The 15,548-nt window shown below is 41.0% G+C and overlaps 2 protein-coding genes across 4 annotated transcripts in view; one reads left to right on the forward strand and one right to left on the reverse strand.

Annotated features, from left to right (window-relative positions):
• The window catches only part of evla (Enah/Vasp-like a), a 49,195-nt gene extending 45,693 nt beyond the window's left edge, over positions 1-3,502 (forward strand). For all 3 annotated transcript variants that reach the window (XM_089003747.1, XM_089003746.1, XM_089003748.1), the window contains 4 exons: positions 43-103; positions 183-240; positions 1,677-1,734; positions 1,962-3,502. In XM_089003747.1, the coding sequence (XP_088859873.1) occupies positions 43-103; positions 183-240; positions 1,677-1,734; positions 1,962-1,999 (215 nt within the window). In that variant the 3' untranslated portion in view covers positions 2,000-3,502. The remainder of the gene's footprint in view (positions 1-42; positions 104-182; positions 241-1,676; positions 1,735-1,961) is intronic.
• Positions 3,503-3,635: 133 nt separating this feature from the next.
• On the reverse strand, positions 3,636-15,028 carry degs2 (delta 4-desaturase, sphingolipid 2). Its single transcript, XM_089003749.1, has 3 exons — positions 14,847-15,028; positions 10,223-10,965; positions 3,636-6,575 (listed from the first exon to the last, which is right to left on the reverse strand). Exons 1-3 carry the CDS (start codon positions 14,926-14,928, stop codon positions 6,432-6,434), a joined length of 969 nt encoding a protein of 322 aa, XP_088859875.1. The 5' UTR covers positions 14,929-15,028; the 3' UTR covers positions 3,636-6,431.
• Positions 15,029-15,548: the final 520 nt, after the last annotated feature.

Raw genomic sequence — 15,548 nt, forward strand, 5'->3', positions numbered from 1 at the left:
ACTGTACCACCAAATTGTAACTCCCGCTTTACTTCTCATCAGATGCTGTGAAGAAGCCATGGGAGCGATCCAATTCGGCAGAGAAATCCTCACTGGTGTCGAGGTGTGAAAAGAGAAAAAAAATCATGTCTGCACTGCGGTAAACATGCAGGTGCTCATTAGTTTTTCCACTTGTGTTGTAGAGTGCGACCTATTGGCAGCACCAGTGAATCAGACACCGAATTTGACAGGATGAAACAGGTTAGTTGTATGCTTTTGCATCTCTCCTTTGCTCTTATTTGAAATAATTGAGTGCGCTAATAATGGAATGTTGGCTTCATCGAGTAGGACAGAAAACAATCGCTGAAATATATTGGAACGCTGCATAGTGCAACAGTGGCATAAACCTCTTTCAAATCTACGCTAGTTCATTTTAGAAGTATGGTTTGGATTAATTTAGTTTGATGTACCAGATTTTGCGGTGTATAAGGTGCACCCCCTATGTATGGTGTACTATCAATATTATCCCATGTATAAGACGCACCGGACTATAAGGCGCATCTTCAATGAATGATAAAAGATTTATATATATATATATATATATATATATATATATATATATATATATATATATATATATATATATATATATATATATATATATATTCATATTCCAAATATAAGGCACACCACATTATTAGGCGCTACAATAGAGACGAGGGTGTTACGCAACAGGGTGAAATGGAGTCGGTGGCTGCTGACAGTAGTTGCGAAACCTGTTGAAGCTCAATATTACTTCACGTATAAGGCGCAGGGTCATCTTTGGAAGAAAATCAAGGTTTTTGGGTGCTCGGCACACCAGAAAAGTTGGTACTTTTTATTTTTTTAATTGAACTGTTTGGACAGTTTTCAATGTGAACTTTCTGCACACTCCATTGTGTTTGAATCATTATTTAGGCTAAGCTTTTTTTTCATTTTATTTTTAAATGTAGTGTCAGCGTTATAACTCAGTGCAATGATTATTTTCTTACACAGTTGAGGTATAAAATTGAAGATAGTGGACCCTCACATTCCCCCTCCAGTTTAGTACATGCATGATTGAACACACCCGTCCTCACGTTTGTCCCTTTAGAGTCTAGATAGCCAGCTATCTACCTAGCTAGCTATCTATTTGCTATCTATTAGCTATATAGCTGTCTAGCTATCTATCTAGCTAGCTATTAGCTATATAGCTACCGATCTATTAGCTATGTCCTTGAGAGTTTTGAAAAGCGCTATAAATAACATTTAATATTATTGTTATTATTAGCTATCTATTAATTAACTAGCTAGCTTTCTATCTCTTTCAGTTACTTCTGGATTGAGTGAATGCTGGCGCGTGTAGCTGCCGCTGCTCACCCACAGAAAAACTTATCCTGTGACTGTGAAGAGTTTTGAAAGGCACTTATCAATGAAATTTATTATTATTATTATTACATTGTTAAACATGTTTTTTTTTTTTCAAAATGGTCTCCACATTTTATATCTTGGCATTCGGTTTTTTTTAAACAATTGCCCACATGTATAATGGAAACGACATGTTGAATTTGCATTTTATGTAATGTATTTATTTTATTTTAATTTGCAGGCCAAACATGTTGCGCGCTAAGAGCCGATTCTTTTTGTTATAATTTACTTTGCATGTGGTTTTCTCATAGGAGATTTTGGATGAAGTCGTACGCGAGTTGCATAAAGTGAAGGATGAAATCATTCATGGTAAGCAGCTTTGAATCCTCAGATGAAATCCCTATCTTGTCGTGGTGCCAACAATGCATAATGTGCGTTTGTCTCCAAATGACATCTGTAAATGATTTTCACTCTATGAAACACACACAAATTACTGTCAGCTTGTCTTCTGATAATTTTTGTTGGCGATGCTGATGACCTGCTGTGTCCAGGTGCCCCAGATGTGGAGGCTAACTTTTTCATTGTTTGTCTGTCAGCCATAAGACAAGAAATGGGTCGGATCAGCACATCCTAATCTCAGTTGAGCGACGTTTGGGAGGAGAGCAGTAGGAGCTACAGAATGACGACGAAGAGGACAAGGAGGATGTCGGATGGACACGAGCGGACTCGCAAAGGAGAAACCCCCACAATGTTCTCCCAACGTTTCTGTCAAGTCGCATCGCAGAGATGTTGTGCCAACATTTGAGTCTGCTGGACGGCAAAGCATCCGGAAAAGAGCGAGACGAACTCGAAGAGAGGAATTGAAGATGGACTGCCGTGCTGAGTTTGGTGTTGTGGTTGTGCGTGTGCCTCTCGACTCAGACTGCCCGGTGTTGCCACATTTTCCTCTGTCCCGTCTTCAAAGGAAAATATTTTGGGTTTTCTAAGTTTGTACTGTTGTCTTATTTAAAAACTGATGTTGTCGACGGCGAGTATTTCACAAGGATAATCGGAAACCTGCACACCATCTGTGTCAGCCTTTTATACTTCTCCGTTTATTTGATGACTGACGATTTTGTTTTTAACAAGCACGTTGTTGGCAAAAATGGTGCAGAGCTCATGTTTTGATCGCCATGTTCGTACTGGTGTTGTGTGTCTGAACCTTTCTTCCCGCAGACAAGTAGCCACTGATAATACACCTTCGCCATTCGCCACCAAAGCCACACCACTGAGCGCCCCATTCGCTTGGTCAAGAACCCTTAGGGGTGAGAAACTTTGCGGGCCACCAGAGCTTTTCATCGTACAAATGTAGACGGTTTCTGTGTAGCGTTTTATGAGAATTCGTTACATTTTGCAGCCATATTCCGCCCATTACAAAAAGAAATGACAATAAAATGCCTTGTCAAATGTCAAGTGGTGGGTCAAAATCTGTCGGACAAATTTGTATTTGAAGGTGCCTTGAAAAGAGACTCAAGTGAGTCTGAAATCGCCGCTTCGCAGCAAAATTTCTGATTTCCTGTCTTTTGGAGTCTTTTTGTTGGTTTACTCCATAGACACGTCTACCGAATTTTCTGTTGCAGTGCTGTATTATGTAATGTCCCATTTTTCCAGAAAGGTTCCCCATCCCTGGTAAGCGTTCAGTGGTGTTTAAAAAAATGTCAACGGCATCATGTATTTTTACTCCCTCCTGTGTTTATGGCCCTCCCAGTTGTGCATGAAACCCTAGCAGCTCTCTCTCAATTTATTTGGTTAAAATGGTATCGGAGGTGGGTGGGGTGTGTGAGAAAGGACAAACAAGGTGGTGTTAAATGAACAGTGGTTTGTTTCCATGACGAATCCCATTATTTGTGTACGAGATGGTACTGATGTTGGTAGCAAGATGAGGGATGTATTACTATATTTTTTTTAAACTATTGAAAGCTGTTTCTGTGGAAATATGCAAAGTTAGCTCAGAAGAATGTGCACAAATGGAATGGTCGGTCAATGTTATGGTAGCTCAAAGTGTTTTTTGCGGGAGTTTGGATTGTTGCACTTGTTGCATTGTCTGCTCTCAACGGCGTTCTCATGAAATAAATCAATAAAAAACTGTAAAACTTCATTCAAACACTCCAGTGTTGGACATTTCGGATTGGATTGGATTAGCTTTTATTAGTCTCGCCGTGGTAAGAGGAAAAGGAAAGCAAGAAGTATAAAAACAAAATACAGGATCTGCTGTTAAGGCAGCTATTCTCACTGCGCCATCTTGAAGTCAAAAAACAACAAAAAACAAAATTAATAATGTGACACATCACAAGACAGTCATTCAATTTTAAGCACTTTCTGCACCGTCTTTGTTGTATGAAACAGTTCTAGATGAAAGAGGAGAGGATCAAAGTGTCCTTTTCAGCAGTGGATCAGGGACATCATGGTGGAAGGTGCACGTCTGCTTCAAGCCAAATATTGAAAGCAAACACGAAGCTGTAGCATCCTGTCCCACGTATATCTGCTTCAATTCCGAGCCGCAACAGTTCCACATGTGCATCGGCGCTCGACGCTAACGCTCCTTTCTTCTCATCGCGAGCTCCTCAAGCCATGCATTGAGACTGTCCGACAGCACCAACCTTGCCGCTGAATTTAGCGGGGCTGTGAAAATGCTGCCCATTACAAGCGCAAAAAAGCACAATCGCCCCAGAGCTGTCCAACTGGCTACGAGCTAACAGCAGATGGATTTTTGTCCGATCGGTTTGCTACACTAATATGGCTAATATTGCTCTCTTTCACCACTGGAAGCAACTTTCTGCCCATTGTTGAGAGGATGACAGCGGTTGATCCAAACGGTGACTCGCTAACTCCGGTTAGCTCCTCGCCAGCCTCCGGCTGGTGCTCTGCTGCTCTGGTCCGTTAGAAATGGCTGGTTTGTCCGCTGCGACTTGGTGTAAACTTACACCTTCTTTATGCGTGTTACCGCAATTGGTTGCCACACAACGATTCACCATCATGTTATTTATGTAGTTTTCCTTCCTATTTCACGATCAACACTGTGTTTTCGGATGAAACAAAGTACCCAAAATGCACTGTGTATGGCTTTCTCGGTCAGGGGAGTTCACAACGTGACGTCACTCCGTCATCGGCATCAACTCAAAAACAAGACTTTCTCAATATTCAGCGTGAGTCTTAAAACGTAAAATATAGCTATATGCAGTGAAATCTTTGTAAAATGCGCTCACTAGAAGTCAGTTGAAGTGATTTTACAAATTATGGACGCAACTTGTCCGGAGGTGTGGGTTGTCCTTTAATGACGCAGATGTTATTCTCTCTCTGTGCCGATTTCTCTCGCAATTTCTCTCATTCTTTCTCTCTTTCTCGCAATTCGTCTCACACATCAAAACACATTCACGGAACCGGAAGAGATACATGACAAAATATTACAAATAAAGGATTGAGGAGGATTTTATAAAGAACATAAATATTGACATAGAAACGTTAAACACTTTGGGAAAACAACAAGACCAAATAAATTATATTTTTGTTGTCATGGCAACCGCTGACTCAACATTGGCGCCAATTACAAAGGCTGGTCCTCCACCTACTGCACCAAGCACCTCCAAATTAATGAGCTCTGCCCCTTTGTTGTTTGGGTAAAGTCGTAAGTAAAAGAATGATGAGAAACACGACACAAAAGGCATGTTTTTTGTTTATCAATAATCTTTTGATAAAGATGTTTATTTTTGTTTTACATTTAAATAAAAACAACATGACAAAATCGATATGTATTGATAAAGTATATATCGTATAGTACACGAAGGCCTGAAGCAGCGTCTGGGCAAGCCTAAGTGTTTTAATTGCTAGCACAATCCATTCGCGCTAACTCATTAAGTCATCGTGAAACGTTTCGGGACTCTGAACTCGGCTTCTCACTCTTATTGCGCTTTCACTGGCGAGCCCAGTCTCTGAATTTCTAAATGAGGTCACAAAATTTCAGCATCGTCAGTGACGCAGAGTAATAACGGTGAGCATTAAATAAAAGAAAAAGCCGAAATGACACTGGTGGGGCATAGCGCTTGCGTTTCAGTGCTCGTTTTACGACTGTGCTCTTCAACGCGTCATTTAAGACCCTTCACCATGACCCCACATGGACGTTTGAGCAGCAAATAGCTCTGATGTCAGACCTTAGTAAACAAACAATTCTTTTGACTAAGAAGTGAACGTTGATTTTATCCTTCTCTTCCGCTACACTTTTGTGTCAAGAGTGAGTGGGCAAGATGTTACGTGGGCAAGGGGAGACAGAACGCTGGCTGTTTTGTACATTTTAATTGAACTGATTCAAAACTGAACATGGTGAAGCTTAATGTATCCAAAACTGGCTAATTAATTATTTGATCTTGCTTGGATTCATGGATGTGTTTTTTTTTTTAGTTTTTTTTTACACAGAAATGGATAGCACACTGAAGAGCTGATGATAACTTCTAAGACAGAAAATTTTGGGGGGGGATAAGTCACGGAAAGACAACCAATGGGAGCATTGTATAAGAATTCAAAGAATCCAGTTGCAACTCCGTTTACTTTTGTAATTATCCATCCCATTTTAGTGCTGCTGCATTTCGGTTCTCTTTTAGGGTTGGCTGTTTTTTTTCTTCAACAAATTGCAGCGCAATCCAAGAAGTTTTTTGGTCATCGTTTTCATCTCAAGACAGCGGTAGCCTTCTTCTCCCCAAAAGTGCCTTGGCACCCATTGTTCCAAACATTCTGAAACGGTCTACGAAAGTGTAAGGCTGACATCACACAGAGGCAGCACAAGGAACCACAAAACAGAACTAATGCAAAAAAAAAGATGAAAATGTTGACCTTACAAAAAAAATATCATGTTCACTGTTGAATATGATTAATTGTGGTCTCAAACGGCATGGCAGGCCAACTCTGCTGCATGACTGTATGATACGTGTGACTTGTTGAAAGAAGGAAATGATAATTGAAGGTGAACCTCACGCAGACCGCAGTGTGAAATTCACATTGTGGCGTGGTGGCGATGGCCGCTCCTGGGACAAGCTCTATTCCAGCTTGCTCATCTTGTATTCACGTTTGACTCGGGCGTAGGGGCCGATGGTGTCGTCGAAAACAAAGTCCCACAGCACGCGCATCCAAGACGTGTGCTGAGGCAGAGAATCGTAATACTCGGCCGCAATCTGCTTCACCTGGAGATGCAAACGAGAGAAGATGGAGACGTCAAGCTGTGTGAGCTCGTCGCGCAAAATAAAGTACCTTAGGATACGAGTTACATTCATGAATTCGTTTACTCAAAATCGGAATCCAAATGTGTCAGCGTCTAATTGAGCCTTACTGCACCTGTAGTTGCCCGACTCTAGATGTACACTTTCATCATTGACTGGGCTAGTCAATGTTTTACTAAATTATTATTTATTCCATAATGCATTCAAATGTTTTAAATATTACTGATCTCACTGGGAGGCGTGGCAGAGGAAAGATCAAAATAACTAAATAAATAAATGGCGCTGCACATTTTCACTAAACAAGCAGCACAGCGGCTTCGTGTTTAGCACATCTGCCTCATAGTCAGGACTTTCTGGCTTTGATCACTGATCTTGAAACCCAGTGGCGGACCGTCACCTCTAGGCTTTCAGTAGTGCTATGTGTGAGTCTATCCGCAGCTGCCACTATAAAAAAAAGTGTGGTGTGATTTACTACACATCCTGTACTGTACTAGAGCGTACAGTTAGCCAGAAAATAACTTGAAGAAATACAGTCATTAAACTGTTCGAGTTTTTACCATCAACGTGCGGATTCATGATATCAGTGAAGTCCCTCCTTCACACCACAGAGATGACTGGCAAAGTTATGGCGAAGCAGCAATAATAACCTCATAAAATTGCAATATTATTTGCTATTTTTGTTCGTCCGACCTTTCTTGATGATGTCCAACTTTTCTTGAAAAGTCCGTCTTGAAAATGGCTCTAAGAGTATATATGCACCAAATCTATTTCTTCTCCTCCTTCAGCTATCGTGGGTTGACAAAACCACTATTAAATCAACACAACAATATATTTGCTTATGCAGCTTGCTACCGATAAAGTGTGCTAGCGGTCACTTGCGGCGAGTGATGAGAGAAGTTTGGTTGGCTAGTGACTAGCCAGTCATTGTTTGTGAAGACTGGTGTTAGGCTGCGCCTGCAAGGAGGCGCTGTTATCCCTTTTGGGTCGCCAAGTGGAAATCTGATTGGTTTCATCAACGCATTTGATGCTAAGGGGCCTACAGAAGTGATTATGAAGGCGTCCAGGTAGATTTCTGACCCTGGTAACAAATGAGAGCTGAAATGTGATTGGTTAAATGCTTAAATACGAAAACTCACATCTGGATGCAGCACAAAAAGGGAAAAGTAATGAAAGGAAGCTTAAAGACAATTTGGAATTATTTCATACGAATTCATGGCCGAAATATAATTAACATTGGTCTGTGATTCAGATATTTTTAAGGCCAGCTGAGAAGGCTTTGCAGGCCTTGACAGTCCGCCACTGTCGAAACCATTGGAGCAAAACTCATATTTCAGAGGTGCGTGTCAAATGGTATCCTATTGTTTTAATGAGTTCTCGAGAAATTAATTTCACCTTCAGTCACCTCTCTGGAGATGTAGATGCGAGGTTTTTTTTGTTGTTGTTGTTTTTGGTCGAAATGTGCTCAACTTTTGCCTGCCCGGTCCAAGGTGTACCTCAATTTTCACCAGAAGTCAGCTCGGATAGCCTCCAGCTCACCCGCAAGCCCAATGAGGACAAGCACCATAAAAAAGACAGACTGGGGGATTGACAAAGCCCTGCACGAGTCTTATTTGCCAGCGAGGCTGTTGACATGCAAATGCGCATGGAAAGAGAATGGGAGTTCTTTGTTTGAGAGGCGGATGTGGCGTGTGCACTTTGAATACATTGAATCGGCGTAGTCGGTGCACTTCCCCATAGATTGTTCCATGGATGACTTTGGCGGTTCCTTTACTTTAAAAAAGAAAAGAAAATGTGTGTGTGGTCCAACAGGTTTTGTGACAGACAATTAGTTTCATTGTAGATATGAGCTCTTGACAAGCAGGCCACAGCCATTTTTTGTGCGTGTGCTGCATAGGCGCGCAAGCAGGATTGGTTAATCAGTTACCCGGTGTGATGTTTCATCTGATGAACACCTTTTTGTTGAGTTTAGTCCACGACGGGCCGCACCTAAGTCTCAGTCATGCAGGCTAACCCATAAAGTGCAACTGCATGATTGGATGGTTTTGACGACACGCACAAACTTCATCAAAGTCTGCATGGAGACAACAGTCTGGTGCAAATACATTTGGAAAATGATCATTTCACACTTGCTCTTGTGGAAAGACAAGTTGGAGTTTTGTACGTATTTTTACAGCCTTTTCTAAGACTGACATTTTGAAAAGAATCAATTTTGGGAGGGGATTATTTACAAGACAACTACTCGATTCTTTCAGCCTACTTTTCTCTGCAATGTAAACTCTCCCCATTAACTTTTTTTTGCCTGAGATTCCCTCTTGTCCGTCCCACTCTTGAATCTTGATAAAGTTTCCCCTCTTCCAAATGTGTGAGTGCTCAACTATCAGTTGTTGTTTGTGTCACATCACACAACGAGCTGATGACTTGTGATAATATCCGACACGTCTGATTTTATCGTAACGCCCGGATGAAGAGGAGACTTATCAAAAAAAAAAAACATCGGAAATGATCTTCTTACACCAGATGATCGAGATAACAGCTGGCCATGACTCAAAACTCTTCCTTCTGATTTTCAGTTTTTAATGGTGTAGACCCAGCATTAATTCATGCCAAAGGAGGATATTATTGGTGACAAAAGATGTTTGGGTTTCGTTTTTTCTTGCAGGGTGTGGGGATGGTGATAAAGCGCTGGTCAGACCTCTAGCAATGTTTTTCCCTCCCACGAGGGGGCAGCATTTGCCTATTGTACAGCCGCCTCCATTTCAATACTCAGATAACGCCAGGGCCTTATAACTTAGGAATTAACTCTTTTTTTCAGATGAAAGAAGAGTCTAAGGTTTCTTACGCTGCATTGAATGTTTATATAGTCCTAAACGTCAATATTCTGTGTCTCCTGGAATTTGAGTGAAAATGACAAAACGCCTGGCACTGTAGTGGACATGCTTTTGCACATTGTCTGACAGTGAATGAGTCAATTGTTCTTTTTCGTGGATACGTTTGACGTGGAACATTTTAGAGGCATTACAGTTGGAAATGAAAATTCCAGGAAGTGAAATGTACTTCCTGAGGCTGCTCAAGAAGCATGGTCTGCCACAGGAGGTGCTACATTTCTAAATGGCTGTCATCGAATCCATCCTGTGTTCTTCCATCACCGTCTGGTTCAAGGCTGCCACAAAAATGGACAAAATCCAACTTCAACGGACAGTTAGGATGGTGGAAAAAAAAGTCATTGGCACCGCCCTTCCCAATCCCAAGGACTTGCACACTGCAAGAATCAAGACAAGGGCACGGAAAATCCGACTGAACCCTTCGTACCCTGCCCACAACCTTTTCCAGCTAGTCCCCTCAGGCCTGATCCATGCGCACCAAATCCAGCAGACATTTAAACAGCTTCTTCCCCCAAGCCATTAACTCTTTAAACAGTAACCAAAATAGAACTGTATAGTGCCTCTTTGCAATTTTTTGATGATGATACTAGTGCAGCGTGTTCTACCGGAGACAAATTCATTCTGTGTTCTACATACTTGGCAATAAAAATTATTCTGATTCTGATTCTGATGATGTCAACCACGTGTGAAGGTGTGGATTCTTTAAGAAGAAAAAGACTGTGGCCTCACCTGAGGTAGCTTACTGCCTGGTATGCTTGGGAAGTCGTGGTGCTCCATGTGATAGCCAACATTGAAGGTGATCAAGTTGAGCGCTCCGTAGTAGGAGTACGTCTCATGGCCCTTCATGAACATGTAGTGTTCGGCGATGAAATGTCCAGAGATGGGGTGCAGTCCCATGCACAAGATGGAACCGGCGATGAGGTAAACCAGCGACTTGACCCCCCACAGATAGTATATGATTGCATCTGCCGCCAGTTGGACAGCAAAGTTCTGGACCTCTAGCTTACAAACGGGTTTCGGGTTGACCAGGAGCGGGCGCAGACTGTAGAAGAACGGCTGCAGGAAGACCCAAACCAACTTCCTGGTTGGGGTGGAGAAGAACCAGCCCTCAAAGTCCGTGGGAATGTCCACGTCCAGCTTGTCCCCGCCCAAGTAGCGGTGGTGGTCGATGTGGTACTTCTTAAAGGAGGCCGAGTAGGGCACGCCGATGGGCAAGTTGGCCCACATGGCGAACCAGCGGTTCCACTTGGCCAGCTTGTTGCCAAATGCCACGTTGTGCGAAATGTCGTGGATGGCCAGCGTCAGCGAGTGGTTGATGCAGCCGCCGAAGGCGTAGGCCCAGAACATGATCCACTTCCAGGGGAGATCGCGCACCAGGTAGCAGGCCAGGAGCTGGGACAGCACCATGCCCGACACGACCCACTTCAGGTTGGGGTCTGGACCCATCAAGGACTTGATCTCGGGGTACTTGGCTGTGGGTAACACCAAAGAGATCATTCCGTCTGACAAAGTCAAGGTCCGGTGGCCAAATTTGGCTCACCACATCATTTTATTCAGGCCACAAAAGCAAATAAAACGTGGAATTCTATGTGCTTGCTCAAGTCCGAACCTACATTTCAAATTGTCCCATGTAAACCACAAAAAGAGTCATTATTTTTTACTTCAAATTGAAAACAGTTTATTCATTAATTTGATGTTGTGTGTAATATGTGGAGGGGTTGAAACATTCTAATGGCTTCTCCAAATTCATGACAGCCCCCCGAGAAGAAACCGTGACTACAATGTGAACGGCGGCAAAAAATTTGAGTTTGACACCCAAGGCTTGGGAAAACTAAAATTGTGATGGTAAATTGATTATTAAAATAATTGTTTGCGTCACGCTCCAAAACTGAAAAATGCGCAGCTATAAAAACCTGCTTAGACCACCTGTAATATAAATAATAATAATCAAACATTTTATTTACAAGCGACTATTGACACTTTTTGAGGGAGAATACATCGCAACAGACAGTTAACTCCCCTGACCTAAACCCCATAGAGTATCGATCCATTTCACATGTCCAAGAGGAAGCTATGTGACAACAGACCCAACAAAGCGGACGAACCGCAGGCCGTTAACAAAGCAAACGGGGCTTCTGCAACACTTGAGGTGTGCCACCAGGGTTTTTGCCTTCATGCCACACCCAACCAGTGATGTCAAACAGACAAAAGGAGGCCCAACCGAGTGTCGACTGCCTGGAAATGAACATACATATTACAAGTCTGACATTTCTCTCAAAAATCTTTTTTGGAATTGCTCTGAAGTAGAAATCCAATTTTAGGAGACTTTTTTTAAAGATGCGTCTGAATGTCAATATAGGTGCGGGATCCCAAAAGTGTTTTCTAATTGACCATTGACCGAAACGCATTCAAACACAGATTGTAATGGCTCGCACATGAACCTGAATGACGACCCAATAAACTCAAGTAAAAAGTACCAGGACGTGTAGTATGATTGATTGTCATTTCTGTCCCCAAGTTACAATCTGCCTTTTATTTCACCGATCAGTGTTAATATTTAACTCATTTGCCCTCCTTGTAACTATCCCTTTTTTTCACAGGAACGATGAATAAAATTGGTACTAAATACATAACCTCAAGCAAAAAATGTAATCATATTACAAGGCCCTGACGCACTATCACCACTAATGGCCTTGGTTGTTTGTTCTATCACACAGGCCTCTTGCTAAATGTTTCATTTTTTTATCTGCTTTGTGTGCGCTATGCCATCCACATAGGGCGTGAAGTTCAATGAATAACCAGACGTCATAAAAACATGGATTTGACTTCTATTATTTTTGCTCGTCTCGCATGTACGATGTGGAGGTCATCCTCTGGTTTTGTCTGACCGTTATCAGCAAATGATTGGCGGCACCTGATCATCGATGAAAAGAAATAAGAATGTTGCCGTCAGAGAACAGTCAGCGCTCATCGCAATATTCACATCAGAGATAACTTTGAAAATAATGTTCTGGACTTTCTTCTCGGCGGGATGGAGAGTAAATACAGGCCTTTAATATTTAATGGTTTTGAGGTGTCAAGCTACCTATTGTGTTCTTTTACACCTGCAAATAAAGCAACTAGGAAAAAGAAGAGTCTCTCGGTGTGTTTCTGGCGCCTGCGAGAGTATAACCCACATGTGAAGTCTCACGATTTGGTCAGGAGACTCCCCAGTTTGACTCCAATAATTTGTAAGGTGAAACAAAAGAAAATGTAAAAAAAATTACATTTTTATATTAATTGAATGTATAAATAAACAATGAAAGCATTTTTGTGTTTTATTTACTTCTAATTTATTTACTTCTGTAACGCTCACAATATTTTAACACGCACCACAGTCACGAGTATGAAAATCTCCCGATTTAGGATTTCTGAAATTTAACACATATGGAATAAATCAAATTAAGCGCACCCCCAATTTATTTATTTATCTGTTTATTTATTTGTCTATTTATTTATTTATTTATTTATTTATTTATCTATCTATCTATTTATTTATTTATTTATTTATTTATTTATTAACGATGCTACCACCAAAAATAAAAATTTTACTGTGGCTAGAAAAAAGATTACACAATACTACATAGCCAAGTTGACAAAAACGGTACATCGTTTTTTGTGTTCACTGTTTTAATAACAGAATGTCAGTGTTGCATCAACATCACGGTATTTAAATGACCGCCGTCACTTGTGTTTTCAACATGTATCAATCCACGTCACCCATTTGAAAAAGAGCACAGTATAAACCCTTCGAAAAAAAACAAGTCAAAATAATGGTGAAGAATCATTTCCCCTCTGCAGTGTAAAAACGGGGCCTTTTTAATGGAACAAGCTCTGTTTGATGCTTTGCACAATGTCTCACAGTTGTTTCCAATAAATGCCCTTCCATACTTATTTGTCATGTTTTTGTTATACACACATACACACACACACACACATATATATATATATATATATATATATATATATATATATATATATATATATATATATATATATATATATATATATATATATATATATATATATATATATATACACACATACATACATATATCCATATATATATATATATATATATATATATATATATATATATATATATATATACATATATATATATATATATATATATATATATATATATATATATATATATACAGTAAAGTCTCGTTATATCGATAGTCCCGCTTATTACGATACTATTTCTATGCACGCACAGAGAAAATTACATGCGCGCAGGGTCGGATATATCGAAAGTCCCGGTTATATCGATATTTTTCGGACTCCCTAGAATATTGAATATATATATGTATATATATATACAGTAAAGTCTCGTTATATCGATATTCTAGGAAGTCCGAAAAATATCGATATAACCGGGACTATCGATATATCCGACCCTGCGCGCATGTAAATTTCTCATATATATATATATGGTGTGTGTGTGTGTGTGTGTGTGTGTGTGTGTGTGTGTGTGTGTGTGTGTGTGTGTGTGTGTGTGTGTGTGTGTGTGTGTGTGTGTGTGTGCACGTGCGTGCGTGCGTGCGTGCGTGCGTGCGCATGTGTCAAGAGCAGACCTCGGGCTAAAGAATAGAGAGTATGTGCCTTGTTACCAAGCCAGCTCAAAGGCATTATCATGGCTCGGGCTACAGTATGCTGCCATTGTGTAACACGAATGAAAAGACCAAGTCAAACTCTTGTGGGAGTTTTTTTAACAAACTCCCCAAAGAAGTTTTGTATCAATAAAAATGGTAATACACTTGCTAAAAAATCTGTATGGGGTGGTCTTGTGTCTGACTGTGGAGATCTATTCCTTCCATGGTGTATAAGATTTAAGCAACTGGACTTTACTTGTTCATTGAATGTATAGTGTTTTGTCCTTTTCACCCGACAAAAAAAAATAAATCGGACAATTATGATAGTAGAAAAAAGATATCCCTGTTCGAATTTGTTTCTACAAAATAAGCAATGGAATTTCTCTTTTTTTTTTGCAAAGTATAGTAACTTGATTTGTCCAAACTGAACGATTATGGCAACATTTTGCCCATCCATCCGTCATTTTTTCCGTCATTTTTTCAGGGTGGGGGCGCTTCTATGTTGGGGCCCAAGAGTTCGAGAGCTGTTTCGAATGTCAAATTTGTGCTTCACGCGGGTATCCCCGTTGGTGTTCACTTTCTTTGCATCTCGTGAGAGGTGATGACTGGTTGAGTCATAGCTAGTAAACTGGTTTAACCGGATCAGAGCACTTGTTACTTTTTTATTTTTATAAACCCCCCAAAACTGCTCGCGTGTCCGACAATGTCTCACTCACCCAGTATCTCTTTCCTCCTGGCCGTGTGCGGCTGGTCGTTATAGACCCATTCAAAGTCGCCTCTTCCACCTGTCTTGTTCATGTCGTCCTCCCCGGCCGAGTGAATGGAACGGAGTGGAGGCAAGTGGTGTTAGGGAGGAAGTGCGGTGTGACTGGCCTAGCCCGCAACGTTCCAACTTGTAGTAGGAGTGAAGGGACAACACACGCACACACACACACACACACACAAGCGAACACTGACCACGCCCACTCGAACAGGTAGGTCGCCGTAATTCAGCAGGTGTGTCAACTCGGCTCCCTCCCCCTTCCTCTCGTCTCCTACCCTCGATGCTCCACTTGGCGCCGCACCTGCTCTGATACACCTTACGCCTGTTTTCGGGAGAAAACAAGTACTACCTTGAAACAAATTTAATTGTGCCACACTCTTTCAGCAGTGCTACTTGAGAGCCATATACTCTATGGCATAGACTGGATCATGCATGCCAAAAAAAAAAGGATTAACTCTTGACAAACTATGTTCACATAAGTAAAATGGGTGCTCATACTATGTTCCTTCTACATTTCTGGACGCATCGATAAATCTAACCTCCAAATCAGCATTTGAAACAAATACCACAACCACACATGGTGTTGTATTCTTCCAGTACAAAGGTCACTTTGGCATTCAACAAATATTTCTTTAATTGGTTAACTAAAAAGATC

Source organism: Hippocampus bargibanti, linkage group LG09 (assembly GCF_051943395.1).
Source record: "Hippocampus bargibanti isolate YZ-2025 linkage group LG09, ASM5194339v1, whole genome shotgun sequence".
Classification (NCBI taxonomy): Eukaryota; Metazoa; Chordata; class Actinopteri; order Syngnathiformes; family Syngnathidae; genus Hippocampus; species Hippocampus bargibanti.

Coding starts and splice junctions, on each gene's coding strand:
- degs2 (XM_089003749.1), bottom strand. CDS start 14,928: ATGAACAAGACAGGTGGAAGAGGCGACTTTGAATGGGTCTATAACGAC. Junction 10,966..14,846: donor CAGGAGGAAAGAGATACTGG/GTGAGTGAGACA, acceptor TGTTACCCACAG/CCAAGTACCCCGAGATCAAG. Junction 6,576..10,222: donor CAGGCAGTAAGCTACCTCAG/GTGAGGCCACAG, acceptor TTGCATCTCCAG/GTGAAGCAGATTGCGGCCGA.